Source organism: Pseudoliparis swirei, chromosome 13, assembly GCF_029220125.1.
Source record: "Pseudoliparis swirei isolate HS2019 ecotype Mariana Trench chromosome 13, NWPU_hadal_v1, whole genome shotgun sequence".
NCBI lineage: Eukaryota > Metazoa > Chordata > Actinopteri > Perciformes > Liparidae > Pseudoliparis > Pseudoliparis swirei.
Genome location: NC_079400.1, coordinates 1,474,473 through 1,495,606, shown reverse-complemented (window position 1 = coordinate 1,495,606; position 21,134 = coordinate 1,474,473). Strand labels below are relative to the sequence as shown.

Genomic DNA, 21,134 nt, shown 5'->3' with positions numbered 1-21,134 from the left:
GGCCAAAGTAATAACAGCACTATTGAATCAGCTCTCAATAAATGATGGTGCTTTGGTTTAATAGCAGACCATCTTCCTCACTGACAGCATACTATTTGAAGCTACTATAAATCTCAGTAATCCCACAAGTTGGAATCTCTCAGGGACAAATTCAGCATGTTGCTTTATTTCCCTCATTCGTTTTTTTATGTCACCTGAGCTTTTCGGCAACCCTTGAGCTCCACCTAGTGGAGACAATGAGAACTGTAGAATTAAAAGATGGCCGATCAAAAGCTGTGACCTGTCAATTGAAACCAAATCATACAAAGCTAAATGTTTTTAAAAAATCATGACATCATTTTATTTTGTTTGTCTCGCATTGTTAAATTCAATTCAATTCAATTCAGTTTATTTGTATAGCCCAATTTCACAAATTACAAATTTGTCTCGGAGTGCTTTACAATCTGTACACATAGACATCCCTGCCCCAAAACCTCACATCGGACCAGGAAACCTCCATCGGACCTCAGGGGAAAAAGGAAAAAAACCTTCAGGGAAAAAGGAACAGAGGAGGATCCTCCTAGGATAGACAGATGCAATAGATGTAATGTGTACAGAAGGACAGATTTAGAAATACATTCAATGAATATGACAGAATGTATGAATAGTTCATAGTAGGCATATTCCACGATGGAGACCTCCACGATCCATCAGGCAGATGGCGGTGGAGGAGGAGAGGAGGGGGTCTCAACAGGACAGTGGCGTAGAGTCATGAGCAGGAATTCCACGACCCAGGATCCATCAGGCAGATAGATCTATTGCGTCTCATAGGGTCCATGACCCCATGAGACGAAGTCAAGGACTTCCGGGAGAAAGCAGAGTTAGTAACGTGTGATTGAGAGATGAAAAGGAGAGAAAAAGGAGAAAAAAGAGGAGGAGGTACTCAGTGCATCCTAAACGTCCCCGGCAGCTATAAGCCTATAGCAGCATATCAAGGGCTGGACCAGGGCAAACCTGATTCAGCCTAACTATAACTCTGTCAAAGAGGAAGGTCTTAAGTCTACTCTTAACGAGGTGACTGTGTCTGCCTCCCGGGAAATTGGAAGCTGGTTCCATAAAGAGGAGCTTGATAACTAAAGGCTCTGGCTCCCATTCTACTTTTTAAGACTCTAGAAACTACAAGATTTAGTGAGCGCATTTAGCTCTCAGGCAGCTCTAGTGGGCAATATGGTACGACAAGCTCATCAAGATATGAAGGAGCAACACCAACCTAGGCTTTGTACGTTAGGAGAAGAATTTAAAGTAAAAGTGATTCTTGATTTTACTGAGCCAGTGCCAGTGCAGAGCAGTGAGTGATCTGATTCTTAGTTTTAGTGAGAACACGGGCTGCAGCATTCTGGATCAACTGGAGGGCCCTAAGAGATTTATTAGAGCAGCCTGCTAATAAGGAGTTGCAGTAATCCAGTCTCGAAGTAACGAACGCGTGAACCAATTTTTCTACATCTTTTTGAGACAAGATGTGCCTGATTTTTGAAATATTACGTAGATGAAAGATTACGTAGATGAAAGAATGCAGTCCTTGAGATTTGCTTTACGTGGGAGTTAAAGGACAAGTCCCGATCAAAGATAACGCCACACACACTGCTACGCCACAGAAAAAGATAAACACAGCACATGTCAAACATTACATTATATCGCAGAATATGAATGGAAAAACATAATGGTTTAATCATTCTCATGCATTTGGGAAAATACATATTTCCTCGAGGCATTGTTATATTCAAACATCTCATATTTGGTATAAATACGTTTGTTTATCAGTTTATGTGGTGCACGTGTTGGATGTTAAAGCACCAGTATCAACACACTGTAGCCACCAGGCACTAAAGATAATACTCTGTTTCATTCTGCTCCGTGAGCCAGGAGTAAAGTCGTGTGTGGGTGACTGCTGAACCCTTAAAAGTGACATATGACCTCTAGTAAACCTTCATTCTGATCTGAACAATTATTATCATTGATATAAATGTGTATTTGTGTGGGACTCGTTCACAGTGGAACGTTTACAGCTTCTTTGTCATTGTTGTACTTTTTTTCTGAGACCAAGAATTGAATCAAAAACAATATGAAAGAGTAGAGAATAAACTGAGCATCATTACCTCTTAAACATGAGTTCATCTTCAGACACAAGCAGAGGGCGGCGTGGTTATAAAGGCCGAGGTCAGCGACTTGTCTGGAATGTTCCCGGTGAAACGTGTCAAGATGTTTTGATTTAGAAACAGACAACAAGTCCGTCAGTCGCTCATAACGCGTCATAACATGTCATAACACTTAATAAAATGTCATAACACGTCATAACACGTAATAAAATGTCATAACATGTCATAACACGTCATAACACTTAATAAAATGTCATAACACTTAATAAAATGTCATAACACTTAATACAATGTCATAACATCATGTCATAACACGTCATAAAATGTCATAACACGTCATAACGTGTCATAACATGTAATAAACTGTCATTACATGTCATAACACGTAATAAAATGTCATAAAACGTAATAAAATGTCATAAAACGTCATAACATGTCATAACATGTAATAAAATGTCATAACACGTCATAACGTGTCATAACATGTAATAAACTGTCATTACATGTCATAACACGTAATAAAATGTCATAAAACGTAATAAAATGTCATAAAACGTCATAACATGTCATAACATGTAATAAACTGTCATAACATGTCATAACACGTAATAAAATATCATAAAACGTAATAAAATGTCATAAAACATCATAACATGTCATAACACTTAATAAAATGTCATAACACGTAATAAAATGTCATAAAACGTCATAACATGTCATAACACGTAATAAAATATCATAAAACATCATAACATGTCATAGCACTTAATAACATGTCATAACATCATGTCATAACACGTCATACCACGTAATAAAATATCATGACATGTTATAACACATCACAACACGTCATTGCAGGTCATAACATGTTATAACACGTCATAACACACAGCTGTCTTTCAACCTGTGCCATTTTAACTTGCGGTGGTATTTCTAACATGTTCACTTTGAATCCCAAAACTATTACAGATAAATAAATTAAAGTTAAACTCTCCCGTTAAAAGTTGCTGATGGTTGGAAATTGTGAGGGGAAAAAAGTGAGACAAATGAACACAAAGCAGAAACATTCATTTGAGAGTGAGTTGATTTACTTTGAGAGGGTGAATGAGCAATACTTATCATTCATACAAAAATGTATATTACTTTGAAGAAATGTGCAAACAAAGCTTTAATAAAGGATGCCTTAACATGCTCTCTGATGCCGGCATTTGGAAAAATATACAATTAGAAATATATACACATCCAAGAGTAGCACATACTCTACATACTCAGAGTGGGCATTAGCAAGAATCTGCTTGCATAGTTAAGTGCATGCATAAGCAATTTATCATGCAACAACTGGCATATACTTCGTGGAGGGGCGGTCTCTCCTCTCAGGGCCGATGGACACCGCAACGCGAGCTAAAGATGTGCACAAGCTGATATGTCACACGCCGAGACCGAGGACGGGCCGACTCAACCATCCCACGATGCTCTATGTACATGGTGTACGTAGGGGGGCGCCCCAGCTGTCTTTGAATGTGTGTGTGTGCGTATAGAGTGGCTTTTATACATTAACCCTGTGTTCATCTGAGAGGAATGTTTTGGAGATGTCTGGCAGTCTGAAGAGGCTGATCCCCGGTGAGGTCACGCGGACGCCGCAGTTTAAGTGTCGGCGTCAGCAGCTGGAGGGCTAGAGGCGGCGGGCGGGAGGTCGTCTGAGGGGGGGGGGGGGGTGTAACAGGTCATTACCGGTAAATAAAACACACACATTTAGGAACCGTTACAAAACCAGGACGTCTCCAGACATGGAACACTGACGACACATGCTCCCCCCCCCCCCCCCCCCATCTCGTTTCTGGCTGCACACAAATACTTCTCAAAGGCCGTTTGTTGCGCAATGACTACATCGAGGAGCATATGTAAACAGCGGTTCGGGTTAAATAGGCTTAAGTTGTGTGTCGCCTTGAAAATGTACATTGTCAGTGCTTAATACGCATTAAAATTGAATTAGAAATTTACCAACACCTGTAGTTATACAATTCCGATTAAATACGTTGATTATCTGAGACACTGATGTTTGTTGAAATATGGCTCTCAATATTGACAGAGAGCTGTTCGTCAAGATTTTTGGACATAATTCAGAGTTTCACTGCATCAGCACGTCAAATATTGCCGGTAAACTTCCTCTGGCGACTGAGTAGTCTGTGTTCCATGTATCTCAAAAGTTTCTGTCCACCATTGTTTCTGCTTTTCTGTCTTGTGCAAAGTCACATTTATTCCCACCTCCTCCCGAGATGTGCTTCTCCCCACTCCGCTACAGACAGAACACTGAGTCAACACATGTGCAGTCCATGCTTCTTTATGATACAGTGTAATATTCCTCAAAATGAATGCAATCCATACAAAGTGCTTCATTGAAATCCATTCCTAAATAACTATTTAACAGTGTGGACAGGAGGTCGGGAGGACATCGTCACTTGGCCCTCTGGCTCGTTTGTGAAGAGCTGATGGGGATCTTCCTGGACTGCATGATCTTTTTGGCAGGCTCCTTCTTCGAAGCCTCTTTTGCGTTGGCGGAGGCCGAGGTGGCCGGCTCCGCCCCGGAGAGCTTGGGCTTTGTGGCGGGCGGCAGCGAATGCTTCGCCGCGGCGGACGCCTTGGAGGACTCCTTGTCTCTGGCCGTGGTCCCGTGAGTCTGGGCCTCTGAAGCCACGCCCTGGGCTTTCTTGCTCGCCCCCTGTGGGATTCCCTCTCTCGATGCATCCCCGGCGCCGTCCTCTGGACTCGCCTTAGCCTCCCCCGCCGCCGCCGCCGCTTTCCCGCCGTCGGCCGACTTCCGCGTCTCTTTGGGCCTCAGGGCGGTTTTGAAGAAGGATAAACCTTTCTCCTCCGTCTTACTGTTCCTTTGAGGAGCCCTCGATGGCGCCGCCGCCGCCGCGCTCGCAGAGGAACCGCCGACGCTCGAGGATCGGAGGCTCGCCATGGAGGAGCTGCTGCTCGAGCTCCTCGCCGCCGGCCGGCCCTCTGCTCTGCTGGCGGCGGCGGAGCGGGGAGGCCCGCCGTGGCTCACCTTCTTCTCCGAGACCACGCTAGTCCGCGAGGATTCGCGGCTCGCGCTCCTTTCTGCCGCTTTAGTCCTCGCGGAGGCTGAGCTTTTCTCGCCTCCCCCCCGGGGGGACGTCCTCCTCGGAGGGTGGGAGCTTTGTAATCCTGGAGAACCGCTCTTCCCCAGTTGGGCAGAGTCAGGGTGGAGCACCTCCGGGGTTTGGGACGACCCTTTCTTCGAGGGGGTCGCCGTTCTCGAGGAAGCGGCCTTGCTAGTTTTCGGCGGTGCGTCGCCTTTGTCCTTGGGCGATGACGCCGAGGCTGCGCTCTTGGTCTGAGTTCGAGACGGCAACTTGTCGACGGCCGGGGACGCCGGTGACAGAGAGCTGGAGGATGTCGAGGACGCGGCGGGGCGCTTCTTGGGACTTGCCGAGGTCCTTTTAACGCAAGTGCTATCCGCAGGCCCGTTCCTCTGCTTTGGGTCCTTGGCAGCCGCCCCGTGGCGAGGGCCGACCGGCTCGGCGGCGGCAGCCACCGCACTGACGTGGTCCCCGGTGGGGGCGGAGCTCCTCTGCTCCGCCTGAGACGCGTTCTTGGAGTGAACCTGCTCCGTCGGCCTCTTGCCGTCAGAGGCCGCGAGCGCCGACTCGGCCGCGGACGCTTTGTCCGGCTTCGGGGACAGCTTGGTGTCGACCACCTCTCCGATCCTCTCCAGCGTCGTGGAGGAGGAGTGCGACTCCAGGGAGAAGCGCGAGGGAGAGTTGGAGCGGAGTTGGAGCTTGGCGGAGTGGGACCAGGACGGTTTAGCGACGTTCTCGCTGAGCACCAGGGGGCTGGCGATGGACGACCTCGAGGAGAACGTTTGCCGTTGCAGGCCCCTGACCGCCGGCCGGCTCGACAAGCCTGCGAGGTGGAGAGACAAGCGTCAATACAAGATGCGTGGACTTTAAAGCGATTGGAAAGGATTCCGATGCGGAGGAGTCTGCGTCACCGTCGTCCTCGCTCCGTTCGCCCGCGAACTCCGCTGACTCCGAGAGCGAGGCCATGGAGGTGCGTCTGGAGGAGCCGGACGAGGCTTGGCTCGGCGGACGGCTGCCCATCAGCCGACTGATCCAGTGCTCACACAGAGACGAGCTGGTGGAGCCTACAGCCGAGCGGAGAGCAGCGGGGAACAGAAGAAGCATCATAAGTCACGGGTATGTGTGTATGTATGTGTATATATGTATGTATGTATGCATGTATGTGTGTATGTATGTATGTATGCATGTATGTGTGTATGTATGTATGTGTATATAAGTATGTGTATGTATGTATGTATGTCTGTGTATATATATATATATATGGTTCTTTGAAATAAGTTTTTTTTGAGAAATCATAGTTTAGGGCTCTTCTCAGCTCGGTAGCTTCAGCCTCGACCCGTTCGTCAGCCACTTTCTTCTTTTGTTGAATTCTGATCGTTGTATATTTTGCTGATCGAAATAAACTAAACTCAAACTCAAACGTGTAATATTTTAACACGAAAAAGAAGAGATTGTACAAGCGTATATATCTAGAAGGATTACCTCCCACAGAACTGTTGGCGGACCAGGATGGGATTGTGGCCCGTCTTTGATAAAACAAGATGTAGCCGTTCTGCTTGCAGACTTCATCTTCAGACATGTGCTGAACATCGCTGTCGTCAAAGCAATACCACTGTCCATCGATGGAGTTCTTACAGTGAGCTGCAACACAAATATCAGTTCATACAACTACCGCCCGGCACGAGCACAGATAGACCCCTAGTGGCGCTCAAGCTCCTCCCCTTTTGCCCTGCATGAGAAAACTGCCCCTTTTTTCTGGAGACAAATTTTTTCCTCATTTATCAGAATTTAATAAAAAATACTTTCTTTGTCATCAACTCCCTCCAAATGTATTTTGATATCTGACGGGGCATTTTTTTTTTTTTTTTTTACATGAGTACCCGTTAACAAATCAGAACTCTTGTGCTGTCGTTGCCATGTAATAATTCATATTTATTCATAAGGAAAATGTAAGATAGCCGTCTAATCCTGCCAAGAGGAGATGCAGGTTGAGGACCGCAGAATTAGTGTCATGCACTGCTTATGTTTCAACTCTGTCAGAAAACATTTTTGGGGCGATGGGTGCCCTTTTTTGGGGTTTGAGCACCTGCCCCCCAAGATGTCTGTGCACGTGCCTGACTACGGCAGATTATTTTTCATCTCTATCTGTGGAATCATGTATCCAGCGCCGCCGCTCCCATAACGCACTGCGCTGAGCGGAGGGCACCGAGCCCTGAGGGGGCCCCAAAAAATAGGCAACTAAAAAAAATCATCATATTTATAATAATTATAATGCCGATATTATTTCAGTATAAAAATAATAGGCACCTTTTAGGCATGTATATCACAAAACAGGCAGAACAAGAGAGATATTTAATTCAGTGGATGCCTTTTCCTATCTCAGGGGGGCATCATGAAGGAGTTATGCTTAGAGCACCAACATGGCTATCCGTCTTGCCTCTAACTATTTCAACTTGACCTTTGACCTTTCTTGTTCTTTCCTGTGCACACTGGGCGAAAGAAGCGATTGTCGGTTGTTATTGTCGCTCCATCACCTGTGTAATGTCCTCCCTGCATGGTCCCGTGATGGTTGCACACGGCGTACAGGTCGTACAGGTAGTCCTCTGGGTCACGGCCCATCCCGTAGGACCGTCTCCACGGCGACCAGTGAGAGGGAAGACTCCAGCTGCTCTGGCTCCGCTTCACCATGTGGGGCGCCATGTCCATGCCCGCGAGCGGGAACTTCACCATGTTCTGCATCTTCATCCGGCGATCCCCGTCCTGAAGACACAGTTATGGACTTTGAGTTGTTCTATAAGTTCCTACACAGCAATAAGAAGCATTTCGGCAGCTTTTTGTTTGATTAAGACTCCAGGAGTACCTGTCTGAAGCGTTTCAGGTGGAGGATGAGGATGTCCGGCAGCGTCCACAGGCTGAGCTTGATGCTGCCCTGCTGGAGCTGCTTGCAGTGTGGACACCGCCACGCATCGTCAGGAGCCAGCTGGCGTGAGAAGAAGAACCCGTTACTGGAGCACCACCAAACTACCGCTGGGTTCTATTCATTTGGTTTTTGACCTGTTAACAACACGTGTTTTCTCTGGAATAAAAGGTCTGACTTTTACATTAAATGACATTTCATTTAGCAGATTATTTCATCCAAAGTGACTTACAATAAGTGAATTCAACCATAAGTACAAACATTAGAACAAGAATCAAGAACATTTCTTCAAGAAGGCCAAACTACAAAATACCATAAGTAATAACATAAGTAATAACACAAGTAATATAATAAGTAATACCAAAAGTAATACCATAAGTAATAACATAAGTAATAACATAAGTAATACCATAAGTAATAACATAAGTAATACCATAAGTAATACCATGAGCAATAACATAAGTAATACCATAAGTAATACCATAAGTAATACCATGAGTAATACCATAAGTAATAACATAAGTAATAACATAAGTAATACCATAAGTAATACCATGAGTGCCATTCAAGTGATCTAACCTGTTTTTATTCAAGAAATAGTCAGATAAGATGTGTTATATAGTTTCCGATGGACTTGATGCCATTTCTTTAACACAAGGCTAAAAATATAATTTCATGATAAGTGGTGGAATCGTTTAATTGTACTGCCATCTAGTGTTTGTAATGAAACAGACAGAGAGCGAAGGGATAGAAACATAACCCAACACTACTCACTGGAACCAGCTTTTCTCCTGAGACACTTAGTGTGCAGAACAAACTCCTCTTTCCTCCTCATGAGTCTTCAGTATCGGGCCTCCCCGCCCCGCCTACCTGTTCCTCTTTGGTGTAGAGCTGGAAGCACTGGGCCAGGGAGCAGGTCTGCGGCTGCAGGTGCTGCTCCTTCGCTTGGCGCACGCTCTCGGCATCGGGGATGTACTCGTCCTCGGTTCTTTTGAACAGGCTGCAGGCGAAACACAGAGTCGGGTCACGGGGAACCTCAAAAGACATCGTCGAGCGATGACATCACACATCGGCCCGGAGCTCGTCAAAGCGCTTCACGCTTACTAGTCTTTCGTCTCTTTGTCCCACTCGACCACGATTTTGACGTGAGGCGGACCTCCAGGACCGCAGGACTTGAACGCCCTGTTGAAAATGAGATTAGATTTATATTCATTTGAGTTCTTTAGGTGATGCATATACAGAGTTTACAAACTGATTGGAGTTAATCCTAAAGTGAGTTCTTAATTTAAGACTAAAGCCAGGATTACCTGTATGACTGCAGCAGGTATCTATAAAACGTTATATACGAAAAGATTCCAACTGGATTCTAGATCTAGTTTTCTTAGATCTGGAGATCTGAAGCGTAATATTACGTGAAACTTTAACTTCAGTGAGATCGTGGATTTATTTTCTGCTTATTTGTTTTGTTAGTTTTTCATGTGGCAGCAGAGAGGAGAAAACTACAGAGCTCAACACATTTTTAGAAGAATATCTATAAAAGCAGCCACGCTGTCACCCATCTCAGGAGATGTGTGAACATCAGAGTCGGCCTACATAGCGTAGCTCTTCAATCAACTTCAGCTGGATGGAACTCGCTGCAGGGTTTATATAAAGACTATTCAACTGGTAACACAACCGCCCCCCTCCCCCCCCTCCCCCCGGTGGTCGCTAAGCGGTATTACCTCTCCACGGATGGATGGCAGAGCGGCTGCTCCTCCTGAGGCAAGAGGTAGGTGATTCCGACGACTCCGACCACACGCAGAGTGAACGGCCCGACCTGCGGGCCGCCGGCCAGGGCGACACGTTATAAGCACGTTAACGTCAAGACGACTCAAATCCAGAGGAGAGTGTCATAAGTCGGGTATACCTGCACAAACACTCCAGGGCGCAAAAGATGCCGCATCTTCTCCAAGATCTCTTTCTGAAGCACGTCCCATGTCACCGTCCGCTCCAAATACAGAATGAAGGGATTACCAAACCTGCAGGGAGGACAGCCAACAGACGGCCATCAGTTTGAAACATTGCTTTGGGACAATGGTGCAAACCTGTTTTCTATTCTCAAGGTTTTGAGTGAATATGTACACCACTGAAATGATATTTCATTTTCTATTTTCATGGTTTTGAGCGAATATGTACACCACTGAAATGATATTTCATTTTCTAATTTCATGATTTTGAGCGAATATGTACACCACTGAAATAATATTTTTTCTATTTTCAAAGTTTTGAGCGAATATGTACACCACTAAAAAAAATATTTTTTCTATTTTCAAAGTTTTGAGCGAATATGTACACCACTCAAATTATATTTGTTTTCTATTTTCAAAGTTTTGAGCAAACATGTACACCACTGAAATTATACGGTCACACATTTCAATTATCTTTATGAGCTGAAAGAAGCATTAAAAAACATTGTGGAACTAATTAATCATTCACAATAAATGTATAAATTCTAAACAAAATAAATGGAAAATGTGTTGCTATAAATCACATCACAGTAGTTTGGGGACAGTTTAAACTTCCAATTTGCTGTGTTGTTTTAATAAGTGCAAGTCATATGTTTTTAACTCGTAATGTTCACACTTTCCATGCTGTGTTAAGGAATATTATATAGAAATTTAGATGTGGATTAAATGATTGAGAAAATGTAATTTAAAAGCCTAAACTGAGTGATACGAGGTGTTTCTCCTGTTTCTGGAAACATTGGAATAAGTGTTTGTATGTTTTTTAACCACAAGTGACTTTCTAACTGCAGTGATTGTCGTGTGTCCTCTTATTGTATTGTATATATTGTTGTTGTGTTTTGTTGTTGTTGCTGTATGGACTCATGAGTCTGAAATAAAATAAATATATAATAATATAAGATAAGATAATATAAGATAATCCTTTATTAGTCCCACAGTGGGGACATTTCAGGAGCATTAATAAAAAAATAAAATAAAATAAAACATAAAATATACAGAGGAAACAAAAATATATACACAAGGCAGTGACCAGAGTGTATTTCCGGCAGGTGAAAGTGTCTCTACCTGCGTCCCTGCTGTCCGGCGCAGGCTCGGTTACACACCAGCAGGATGATCTTCTCCGCCTGGCCGCTGTTCTTATGAGGACTCTGAGGCGGGGGGGTGGTCGGCTCTTGTATTTGTGTGGATAGCCGGTTGTTGTCCGTGCTGTACTTCAGGTTGTTCTGGTTGAGGTACGCATGCGGGCTCCCTGAAGGCAACACACAATGGAAAGATACAAACGTGAAATAAAAGAGGATGATATGGCCCTGCTGAGACTCCGCCCACTCCTCCTCTCTACCTCCACCTCATGGATGGTGGAGGTCTGGATGGTGGAATATGCCGACTACCAACTCTTCATCCACTCTTCGTCTTCATTGTGTTGTTCCTGTGTTTTAATGTGTGTGTAATGATTCCTTCTGGTCACATGACATCTATGACACCTGCCCATCCTGGAGAGGGATCCTCCTCTGTTCTCTCCTCAAGGGTTCTGACCTTTTACCCTGAAGGGTTGTTTGGGAGTTGTTCCTGATCCCATGTGAGGTCAAAGGTCAAAGGTCAGGGATGTCTATGTGTACAGATTGTAAAGCCCTCTGAGGGGAATTTCTAATTTGTGAAAATGGGCGAGACAAATAAACTGAATTGAATTGAGTTGATACACACACACACACAAAAGCAATCCAGCACACTGGTGTGTGTGTGTGTGTGTGTGTGTGTGTGTGTGTGTGTGTGTGTGTGTGTGTGTGTGTGTGAAGAAGCTCTCCAATATTAGTTTGTTTCTAATCCGATCTCAACCGGTCTCAGGAGGTCGTACCGCCTCGCTTGGAGCGGATCTGCTCCGGTCGGAAGAGCTCGGGCGTCTCGAAGGCAAAGATGGAGTCGCTCTCCTGGATGATCTCCAGGTCGTCGTCGTCGTCGCAGAAGGAGCGGTGAAAGCCGTCAAAGTACATTTCAGTGAGGACGATCTGAGCGAGACGGGGAAGCAAAAACAGTTTGAGCAAAGGATTGAAAGAAGAACTCTCACAAGGATTTTAAAAAGGGGTGTTTCCAAGTATCAGAAGAGGTTTTACATTCTAAATACAGTACACATCCTGTATTTAGATATTTATAAATGATGATGAAATACTTCCACTTGAACACAGCATTCTCTCGTGGCTATGCTCAAAGTAGCACACCCTATCTTTAATCCTCTTATATTTAATGCCTTAGAATGTAAATAAAAATACTAAAAATAATTTCTGGTTGCGTTAAATAAATCTTGTCAGGGACAGTAGATGAAAATGAGCCTCTGTGGCTCAGTGACAGTTTTACTGTTGATTTGTGTGCATTGACTCTGTAAAATAAACAACAACAACAACAATAATAATAATAATACATTGAAAGGCACCTGTTGGGCAGGAATTTTGGTCTCTTGGGCCACAGCTTGTCTCAGCCTGGACACGGTGCCAGAAAGAGGCACCGCCACCCCGACTCTCATGCAGTGGGAGCATTTCCCCTGGTACACCACAGTCACATACAGGGGCCTGCAACACACACAGGGCGACACCCACTGGCTGCTCCATGACCACAGCTGGACCGATGTTCTCAACGACAGACGCCATCTTCTCATTTTAACTCTCAGTGTTTTCTCGATGCCGGGTTCCACTCTCCTGTTTTAGTGGCGGGTTCAGACTGGGTCTCGGCTCGTTTGTATTTTGGGATACGGGGACTTTAAAAAAACAAACTTTCAGATATTGACATCACATGCCATTTAGCAGACGCTTCTATCCAAAGCGACTCACAATAAGTGCATCAACCAAGAGTACAAACTCAGAACAACAAGAATACAGAAAGTAACATTTCTTCAAGAAAGTCGAACTACAAAAGTACCATAAGTAAATAACATGAGCAACTAGAACGGGCACTCGGTAGAGCGCATACCTTCGCATATCACAAGATTGGGCATTGAATTATGAACATTTTGGCATTAGTTGCCAATTGGATAGAAATTGAGCGTGCTATGGTAAAAAGAAGATTATGACCTTTTCATGACCTTGACCTTTGACCCGATCGATCCCAAAATCTAATCAAATGGTCCCCGGATAAGAACAAATCATCCCACCAAATTTCATGCGATCCGGTTTAATACTTTTTTAGTTATGCGAGTAACACGCATATAAATGAATAAATAAATAAATACACGGCGATCAAAACATAACCTTCCGCATTTTCAATGCGAAGGTAATAACATGAGTAATACCATAATTAATACCATGAGTAATACCATAGTAATACCATAAGTAATACCATAGTAATACCATAAGAATTACTAAAAGTAAGAGCCATTTAGGAGCCACTGAAGTTCTAATCTGTAATTTAATCCAGATATAGTCTGAAGATGTGTTTTTAGTCTCCGGTGAAGATGTAGAGACTTCCTGCTGCCCTGATGTCAGTGGGGAGCTGGTTCCACCAATCAGGAGCCAGGACAGCAGGCAGTCTGGATTTAGAGGGATGAGCTCGAAGTGACGGGGTCACAAACAAGAGGCAGAGCCACCTTACCGTGTGTGAGGTACGGGGATTGGCAGTGAGATGCAGAGGAAAGGATCAAAGGTGTTGCTCTGTTTCTGGCAGTGAGGGCAAGTCAGAGAGGACCTGCACAGAGAAATGATGAGAGTAAAGACAAGCGGCCGCCATCACACAAGGAACCCGACTGTAATAACAGCATATCGTCATTCTACAGGCGTTACATGCCAAACACACGGTGGGGACGAGACTCCAGGAAGTCACACACACACACACCTGTTAAAACCGCAGTGTGTCCTTTTTACACTCCACTCTACAAATTATGAAAACGATATATACTAAATGTGGCGGGCAGATTCAGTTACTTTGGGACTGGATGTTTCCCCCGTTTCCAGTCGTTGAGATAGACAGCCGGATGCTGCAGCTTCATATTTATCTCAGAGTGGTATTGATCTTCTCAACTAACTCATGGCCAGACAGAGAACAAGTGGAACTATTCCTATAAAAATGGTGTAATATATGAATGAAAAACCTAACATCAACTTCCAGTAGTCGGATGTTCACAGTCATTTCTACAGTGTTATAATTGCTGTAAAGATCCAGCAGAGCACACCAATGTAATAATGAAGGTGTATCACGATACACATCAGTGCTTTATACTTCGGTAATTAATATTAAAGAAGTTAGATGAAATAACGCACGCATTTGAGGAACAAGACTTCATATTCTTGGTGTTTAAACTTGTGATTATGGTTTATTTTTGTCAATACAATCATATCGTAGGATAGGAGGCCAGAGGATACGGTGAAAAGCTCAAAAGATCGTGAGTGAACCTTGAGTTGGGAATATTTCAATCAGAAAGTTGTGTGTTGTGTGATTTTCCATAATGTTACAGAAGATACGGTATGTTGAGGACTTTGTTTGTGTGAATATTGAATATTTCACACCTGTATTGTGCCTGAAACAACTCATGTACGAAAGAGCCAGGTGCTGGAAGTGGAGATCCTTCAGGGGCATTTTCCTCTTCTATTGGAGGCTAGAAACACAAACCAATACAAGATAATGCATATTATATAACAAGAAGTAACCAGAACTACATTTATAGTCACTCAACATTCGGTTTGTTTCAATATAGATGGCAAACACAAAAGGGGGCAGCACCCTGTCATGTTTTAATATATTCACATTACACTTATCTATTAGCTGAATACAGAGGTCTCAAAAGCCAGCGGCGTGTTTACCTTCCTGGGGGGCCGGATGTCCGGGTGGATGATGTGGTTGAGGTCTTCGTGAACTCGATCCAGCAGCCAGAGGAGGAACTCCTGCGCGTCGTGCTGGGAGTTGCCCTTGAACTGCAGGGCGCTCTTGGACACCACGTTCTGCAGCGGGACAAACACAACACGGCTCACGTGGACTGCTCCTCCAACACAGACTTCATCATGAAATATTCAGCGCGCCTGACCAGGATGTTGATCAGCGCAATCCGAAAGGTCAGCAGAGACGCGGCCCGGCGAGCGGAGAAGCTTTTAAAAACCCGGAGGCAGATAATCGACGACTTGACCTCACTGAGTCGCTGCTGGAGGCGACAGCAGGGTGAGAGTCACCTCTACGGGCTCAGCCAAGGTCGAGCGAGGTCAAGAGAGGTGAGGGGGCTGCGCCCTGGGCATCTTCCCGTCCCGTCTCTCGGGACGCTCGTCCTCATTTTGAGGGCGTGACCGATGCGGCCTCCGCGTGTCGTTCAAGACGTGGTGCAAATGAAGAGATGAAGTCTTCCCTCTGCGGCCCGGCAACAGCGTCTTTAAGTGCAGGTCCGTCGATGTGGAAGATTAGTACAGAAGCCCCGATTCTACTGGCGAGGACGACGCCGAAACCATAAGAAGAGGCTTTGCAATCTTGGGACCGAGTGACTCTGTGAATGATGGTGATAGTTGGTTCAATAAGGAAGATGATGAGTTATGATTTATGATTTATGTTTTTATTTTTCTTCTTTTTCTTATTTCTTCCTTGTCTGATTGTTCGTATAGTTGGTTGTTATGTAATTTGTATTTATTCGTTGTTATTTTTGATTGTCTGGTTAACTTAAAATAAAATGATTGAAAGAAAGAAGCCCCGCCTTCAAACACCTCCCATCATTTAATCAACCGTTGATTGCAGTTACTTTGCGCTGTTCACACACGGCCACCACCTGATTTGTTTTACCATCCATCACGTCGTCAGACGGAGGATCGCTTTTCAACAAAAGCCGAACGTGTCTCGTTATTAAATACGAGGCTTTGAGTGGCCGGTGCTCCGGGGGCAGTTTGGGCGGTGTGGAAAGACGTCATCCTGGACTCTCTGAGACCCGGTGGATAGTTCCCCTGTGCTGTTATCGCGGAGGCCTCCCTAATGATCTTTAAGTGCACTCAGCCGAGGCTCCCGTTGTGGTCGCAGAGCAAGAAGAGCAAAAACCGACCGCGCCGAGCTGTAATCCACACGCTCAGGAACACGTGCAGCTGGAGTTCAACCGGCCGCCTGTAAGTTTGTGATGGGTCGGAGTAAAGCTGCCGAGGATGAAGAGAGGAAGTGCACGTTCTACTGCATGAACATATAAGGAGCAATGCAGCAGCAGCAGCGTGGGCCACAACAAAGATTCTTTGTTTATCATAAATTACACACCACGTCTTTACATTTTTTTTTCTGATAGTCTGGGTTTGCGCTTCATTTTCAAGGCCTCCAGTCAGGGAAGATAAGAATCTATATCCAGCTGGACAGTTTGGACTTTCTCTGTATGTATAAAGTGGACATAAATAGTAACACGTCAATAATAATGTGTGTTATCGCCCCGATGGATTTTCTTTCACTCGCATTATGTATTTTTAACTTTAAAAAAAAAAGGAATCGGTTTATCAGATGTATACAAAATAAAGTATCTCCATCGCCAGAGGACACACCTTTGTGATTGTGACACGTTTCAGTGCCGGGAAACGAGTTTATGAGGAGAACGGATGAGGAACGTGGCGCCGGACGATAAAGCGGCTGCAAAATCTGATTTATTACGACTCAGATCTGTTAGTCCAGGAACTCTGAGTCCCTGTTTCACTCGGATGTATTCTCCTTTGTTAAGTGGAATATGATTATTCACCAAACACAGAGAGTATACCAAGTATATGCAATACGTTTTCCTTTGAGGACGGACTAAACTCAGTCACCTCATTAAGAGGAGACACAACACTTTCCTCTTTGACCTTTAACCCTAACCCTGGTCCAGCCCCTTGAGATGCTGCGATAGGCTGAGAGGGCTGGGGGACGCTTAGGATACACTGAGCTCCTCTCTCCTCTCTCCTTAAGGACGCTTAGGATACACTGAGCTCCTCTCTCCTCTCTCCTCTCTCCTTATGGACGCTTAGGATACACTGAGCTCCTCTCCTCTCTCCTCTCTCCTTATGGACGCTTAGGATACACTGAGCTCCTCTCTCCTCTCCTCTCTCCTTATGGACGCTTAGGATACACTGAGCTCCTCTCTCCTCTCTCCTTATGGACGCTTAGGATACACTGAGCTCCTCTCCTCTCCTCTCTCCTTATGGACGCTTAGGATACACTGAGCTCCTCTCTCCTCTCTCTCCTTATGGACGCTTAGGATACACTGAGCTCCTCTCTCTCCTCTCTCCTTATGGACGCTTAGGATACACTGAGCTCCTCTCTCCTCTCCTCTCTCCTTATGGACGCTTAGGATACACTGAGCTCCTATCTCCTCTCCTCTCTCCTTATGGACGCTTAGGATACACTGAGCTCCTCTCTCCTCTCTCCTTATGGACGCTTAGGATACACTGAGCTCCTCTCTCCTCTCCTCTCTCCTTATAGACGCTTAGGATACACTGAGCTCCTCTCTCCTCTCTCCTTATGGACACTAGGAGACACTGAGCTCCTCTCCTCTCTCCTTATGGACGCTAGGAGACACTGAGCTCCTCTCTCCTCTCTCCTTATAGACGCTAGGATACACTGAGCTCCTCTCTCCTCTCCTCACTCCTTATGGACGCTTAGGATACACTGAGCTCCTCTCTCCTCTCCTCTCTCCTTATGGACGCTTAGGATACACTGAGCTCCTCTCTCCTCTCCTCTCTCCTTATGGACGCTTAGGATACACTGAGCTCCTCTCTCCTCTCCTCTCTCCTTATGGACGCTAAGGATACACTGAGCTCCTCTCTCCTCTCTCCTTATGGACGCTTAGGATACACTGAGCTCCTCTCTCCTCTCCTCTCTCCTTATGGACGCTAAGGATACACTGAGCTCCTCTCTCCTCTCTCCTTATGGATGCTTAGGATACACTGAGCTCCTCTCTCCTCTCTCCTTATGGACGCTTAGGATACACTGAGCTCCTCTCTCCTCTCTCCTTATGGACGCTTAGGATACACTGAGCTCCTCTCTCCTCTCTCTCCTTATGGATGCTTAGGATACACTGAGCTCCTCTCTCCTCTCCTTATGGACACTTAGGATACACTGAGCTCCTCTCTCCTCTCCTCTCTCCTTATGGACGCTTAGGATACACTGAGCTCCTCTCTCCTCTCTCCTTATGGACACTTAGGATACACTGAGCTCCTCTCTCCTCTCCTCTCTCCTTATGGACGCTTAGGATACACTAAGCTCCTCTCTCCTCTTCTCTCTCTACTTATAGATGAATTTTCATCTCTCAATCACACATCACTAACTCTGCTTCCTCCCCGGAGTCCTTTTGACTTCACGTCATACCTCCATCTGCCTGATGGATGGTGGAGGTCTGGATGGTGGAATATGCCGACTACCAACTCTTCATCCACTCTGTCATCTTCATTGTGTTGTTCCTGTGTTTTAATTAGTGTGTAATGATTCCTTCTGGTCACATGACATCTATGACACCTGTCCATCCTGGAGAGGGATCCTCCTCTGTTCTCTCCTCAAGGGTTCTGACCTTTTACCCTGAAGGGTTGTTTGGGAGTTGTTCCTGATCCCATGTGAGGTCAAAGATCAAAGGTCAGGGATGTCTATGTGTACAGATTGTAAAGCACTCTGAGGGGAATTTCTAATTTGTGAAAATGGGCTCCACAAATAAACTGAATTGAATTTAATTAAACTGCAATATGAGGCTCGTTGACGAGCAAAGCAGACGCTCAGGGCCAGAGCGTGACCTCTGAACCCTCGCTGCATTCACCCTGACACATGAGGGAATTCATTATTTTAATAAATAGACTCAAGTTCACATCTGGATAAACCGATGGGATCGAAGCAGCTGCCTCTGGTCTTATCGACGTCAACATTCACACATGCAGCACAGAAACAATATGTGACGTGTTTTATCACCACCGATTAATCCAAAAGTAGGATTATGCATGCAGCATATAATCCCTTTACGTGATCCTTTATAGAGGCGCACAAAAAGGCCACCACTGGCGGCTGAGCTGTAATCCATAAGGCCCGTTGGAACCATAACACCGGGACTCTCCTTCTGGTGGCTCACAAAATAACATATTTAAAGATGGCAAAAATAAAAAATAAAAAAGTGTTTGAATCTAGAAGATCATATCTAACTGATGTCAGCGTGCTTTGGGTATGCGTTATGGCTTAGGGTGAGAATTATGGTTAAGGGTATGAGTTATGGCTCTGGGTATGAGTTATGGCTTTATGAGTTATGGCCTTGGGTATGAGTTATGACTTTGGGTATGAGTTATGGCTTTGGGTATGAGTTATGGCTTTATGAGTTATGGCTTTGGGTGAGAGTTATGGTTAAGGGTATGAGTTATGGCTCTGGGTATGAGTTATGGCTGTATGAGTTATGGCTGTATGAGTTATGGCTGTATGAGTCATGGCTCTCATATGGAACCCTATAGGTGACCCACCTTGAAGTCCCTGCTGTGCTGAGGCGTGTACTCGAAGGTCCACAGAGCCCGGACCAGCCCGGACAGCTGCTCGGTCACCTCCCCGGATTCCGGCTGCTGGAGCCCCTTCTTCTGCAGCCCGTTGGCCTTGGCCCGGTCGCCGCCGCCGCCGCCGGTCGTCGCCCCCGCCGTCTCGCCCTCTTTGAACTGCTCCAGCGCGAGGTACTCGGCGAAGAGCTCCGTGTTGCTGAGGCACTGAAGGATGGCGTTCATGAAGCAGGTGTTGCCGTGGTTCTTGAGCCCCGCCACCCCGGGCACCTTGTCCCCGAAGGGGAACCCCCCGCAGTCGCTGTCGTCGGACGGCACCGACCCCCCGGTGGTGCTGCTCGGGTTGACGGTGGCGTCGTCCTTCTCGTCCTCCGCGGCGTGCCCGTCGGTGCCGAAGTGAGACAGCGTGGACAGGGTCCGGAGGACTCTGTTCATGAAGCTCCCGACGGAGCGCACGGAGCTCCGGCGGAACAGTTTTTTACTGAAGGACTTCTTCTCCTTGTTACTCACAACTTTCGACATGATGGCTTCTTTTTATCCCGTTTCTCTTTTTTTAACGCCTTAAATCCACACAAAAAAACGGTCCTTTTTTCTTGTTCTTCTACTTTCTTCTCAGAGCATCACCGCATCACCGCCTCGCCCCCCGCTGCTGCTCCGCGGTGTGGTGCGCCTCGTAGGCCCGAGCATCTGTCACAGAAACACAGAAGGCCCGCCGCCGGTTCTCCGGTTGTCCGGTTGTCCGGTTCTCATCACATGGAGGCAGCAGCAGCGTCGGATCAGCCCACCTGCATCACTGCGGCGGCGGGTTGGATAAACAGCCTCCACGGGGAGCCGCGGCCGGGGCGCTTTGCGTAAACGCTCGGGGGGGCAGGCGTCCCGCTCCGGGCTGCAGCCGTCATCTCTAGCGCTCGGTCCGGTGGTGACATAACATCCCCTGTGTCATGGTGCAGACACACACAACAACAACAACAACAACAACAACAAATATGCACCAGCGTCCGTTAGACACACATCAAATCCCGCTCTTAGAATAAGGCTGCCGGTGTCAGGCGGGATCCCTCATATTTTATTGAAGAAACCGCAGCTCCACCCTCTTAATTAAAGGTTTGTTCTTCTTCACCCCCCGGGCACCGGATCCCGGAGCTGTGTTGTTTTGTAAACAACCCCCCGGGTTTGGTGATGTTTACCCGGGCGGATGTCGTCCCTAAATCGCCTCCACCGTGGGCGCGCGCGCAGGAGGAACACCCGGACCGGAGCGGCACAGCCCGTCGCCCCCTCGCTTTTGCCCGCCGTGGAGCATCTCTTCCGGGGGGGGGCCAGATGTAGAAGGCTCGCGGTTCGGTGTCCACATACGAAAGTTGTTGTTGTGTATTTTTGTTGTTGTTGTTGTTGTTGCGCGCGTTAATTCCTTCTCCGGATGGGATTCATGGCGAGGCCGCTTCTCCCGTCTCCATCATCATCATCATCGGTGGGCTCGGATACTGCAGGCAGGGCGGTGACGGATGACGTCAGAGCCAAACACTGGTCCATGTTGGAGGAGAGCAGGTCCGGCGGCA

The 21,134-nt window shown here is 46.2% G+C and overlaps 1 protein-coding gene across 1 annotated transcript; it reads right to left on the bottom strand.

Moving 5' to 3' along the window:
• Positions 1-4,460: 4,460 nt before the first annotated feature.
• Positions 4,461-21,118, bottom strand: LOC130203707 (ubiquitin carboxyl-terminal hydrolase 31-like). Its single transcript, XM_056430070.1, has 16 exons — positions 19,552-21,118; positions 14,944-15,081; positions 14,650-14,738; positions 13,739-13,831; positions 12,588-12,723; positions 12,015-12,165; positions 11,228-11,411; positions 10,066-10,177; positions 9,881-9,975; positions 9,264-9,341; positions 9,030-9,159; positions 8,103-8,222; positions 7,777-8,002; positions 6,725-6,883; positions 6,154-6,306; positions 4,461-6,065 (listed from the first exon to the last, which is right to left on the bottom strand). The coding sequence occupies exons 1-16, from the start codon at positions 20,098-20,100 to the stop codon at positions 4,591-4,593; spliced, it is 3,888 nt and encodes a 1,295-aa protein (XP_056286045.1). The 5' UTR covers positions 20,101-21,118; the 3' UTR covers positions 4,461-4,590.
• Between the last annotated feature and the right edge of the window lie 16 nt (positions 21,119-21,134).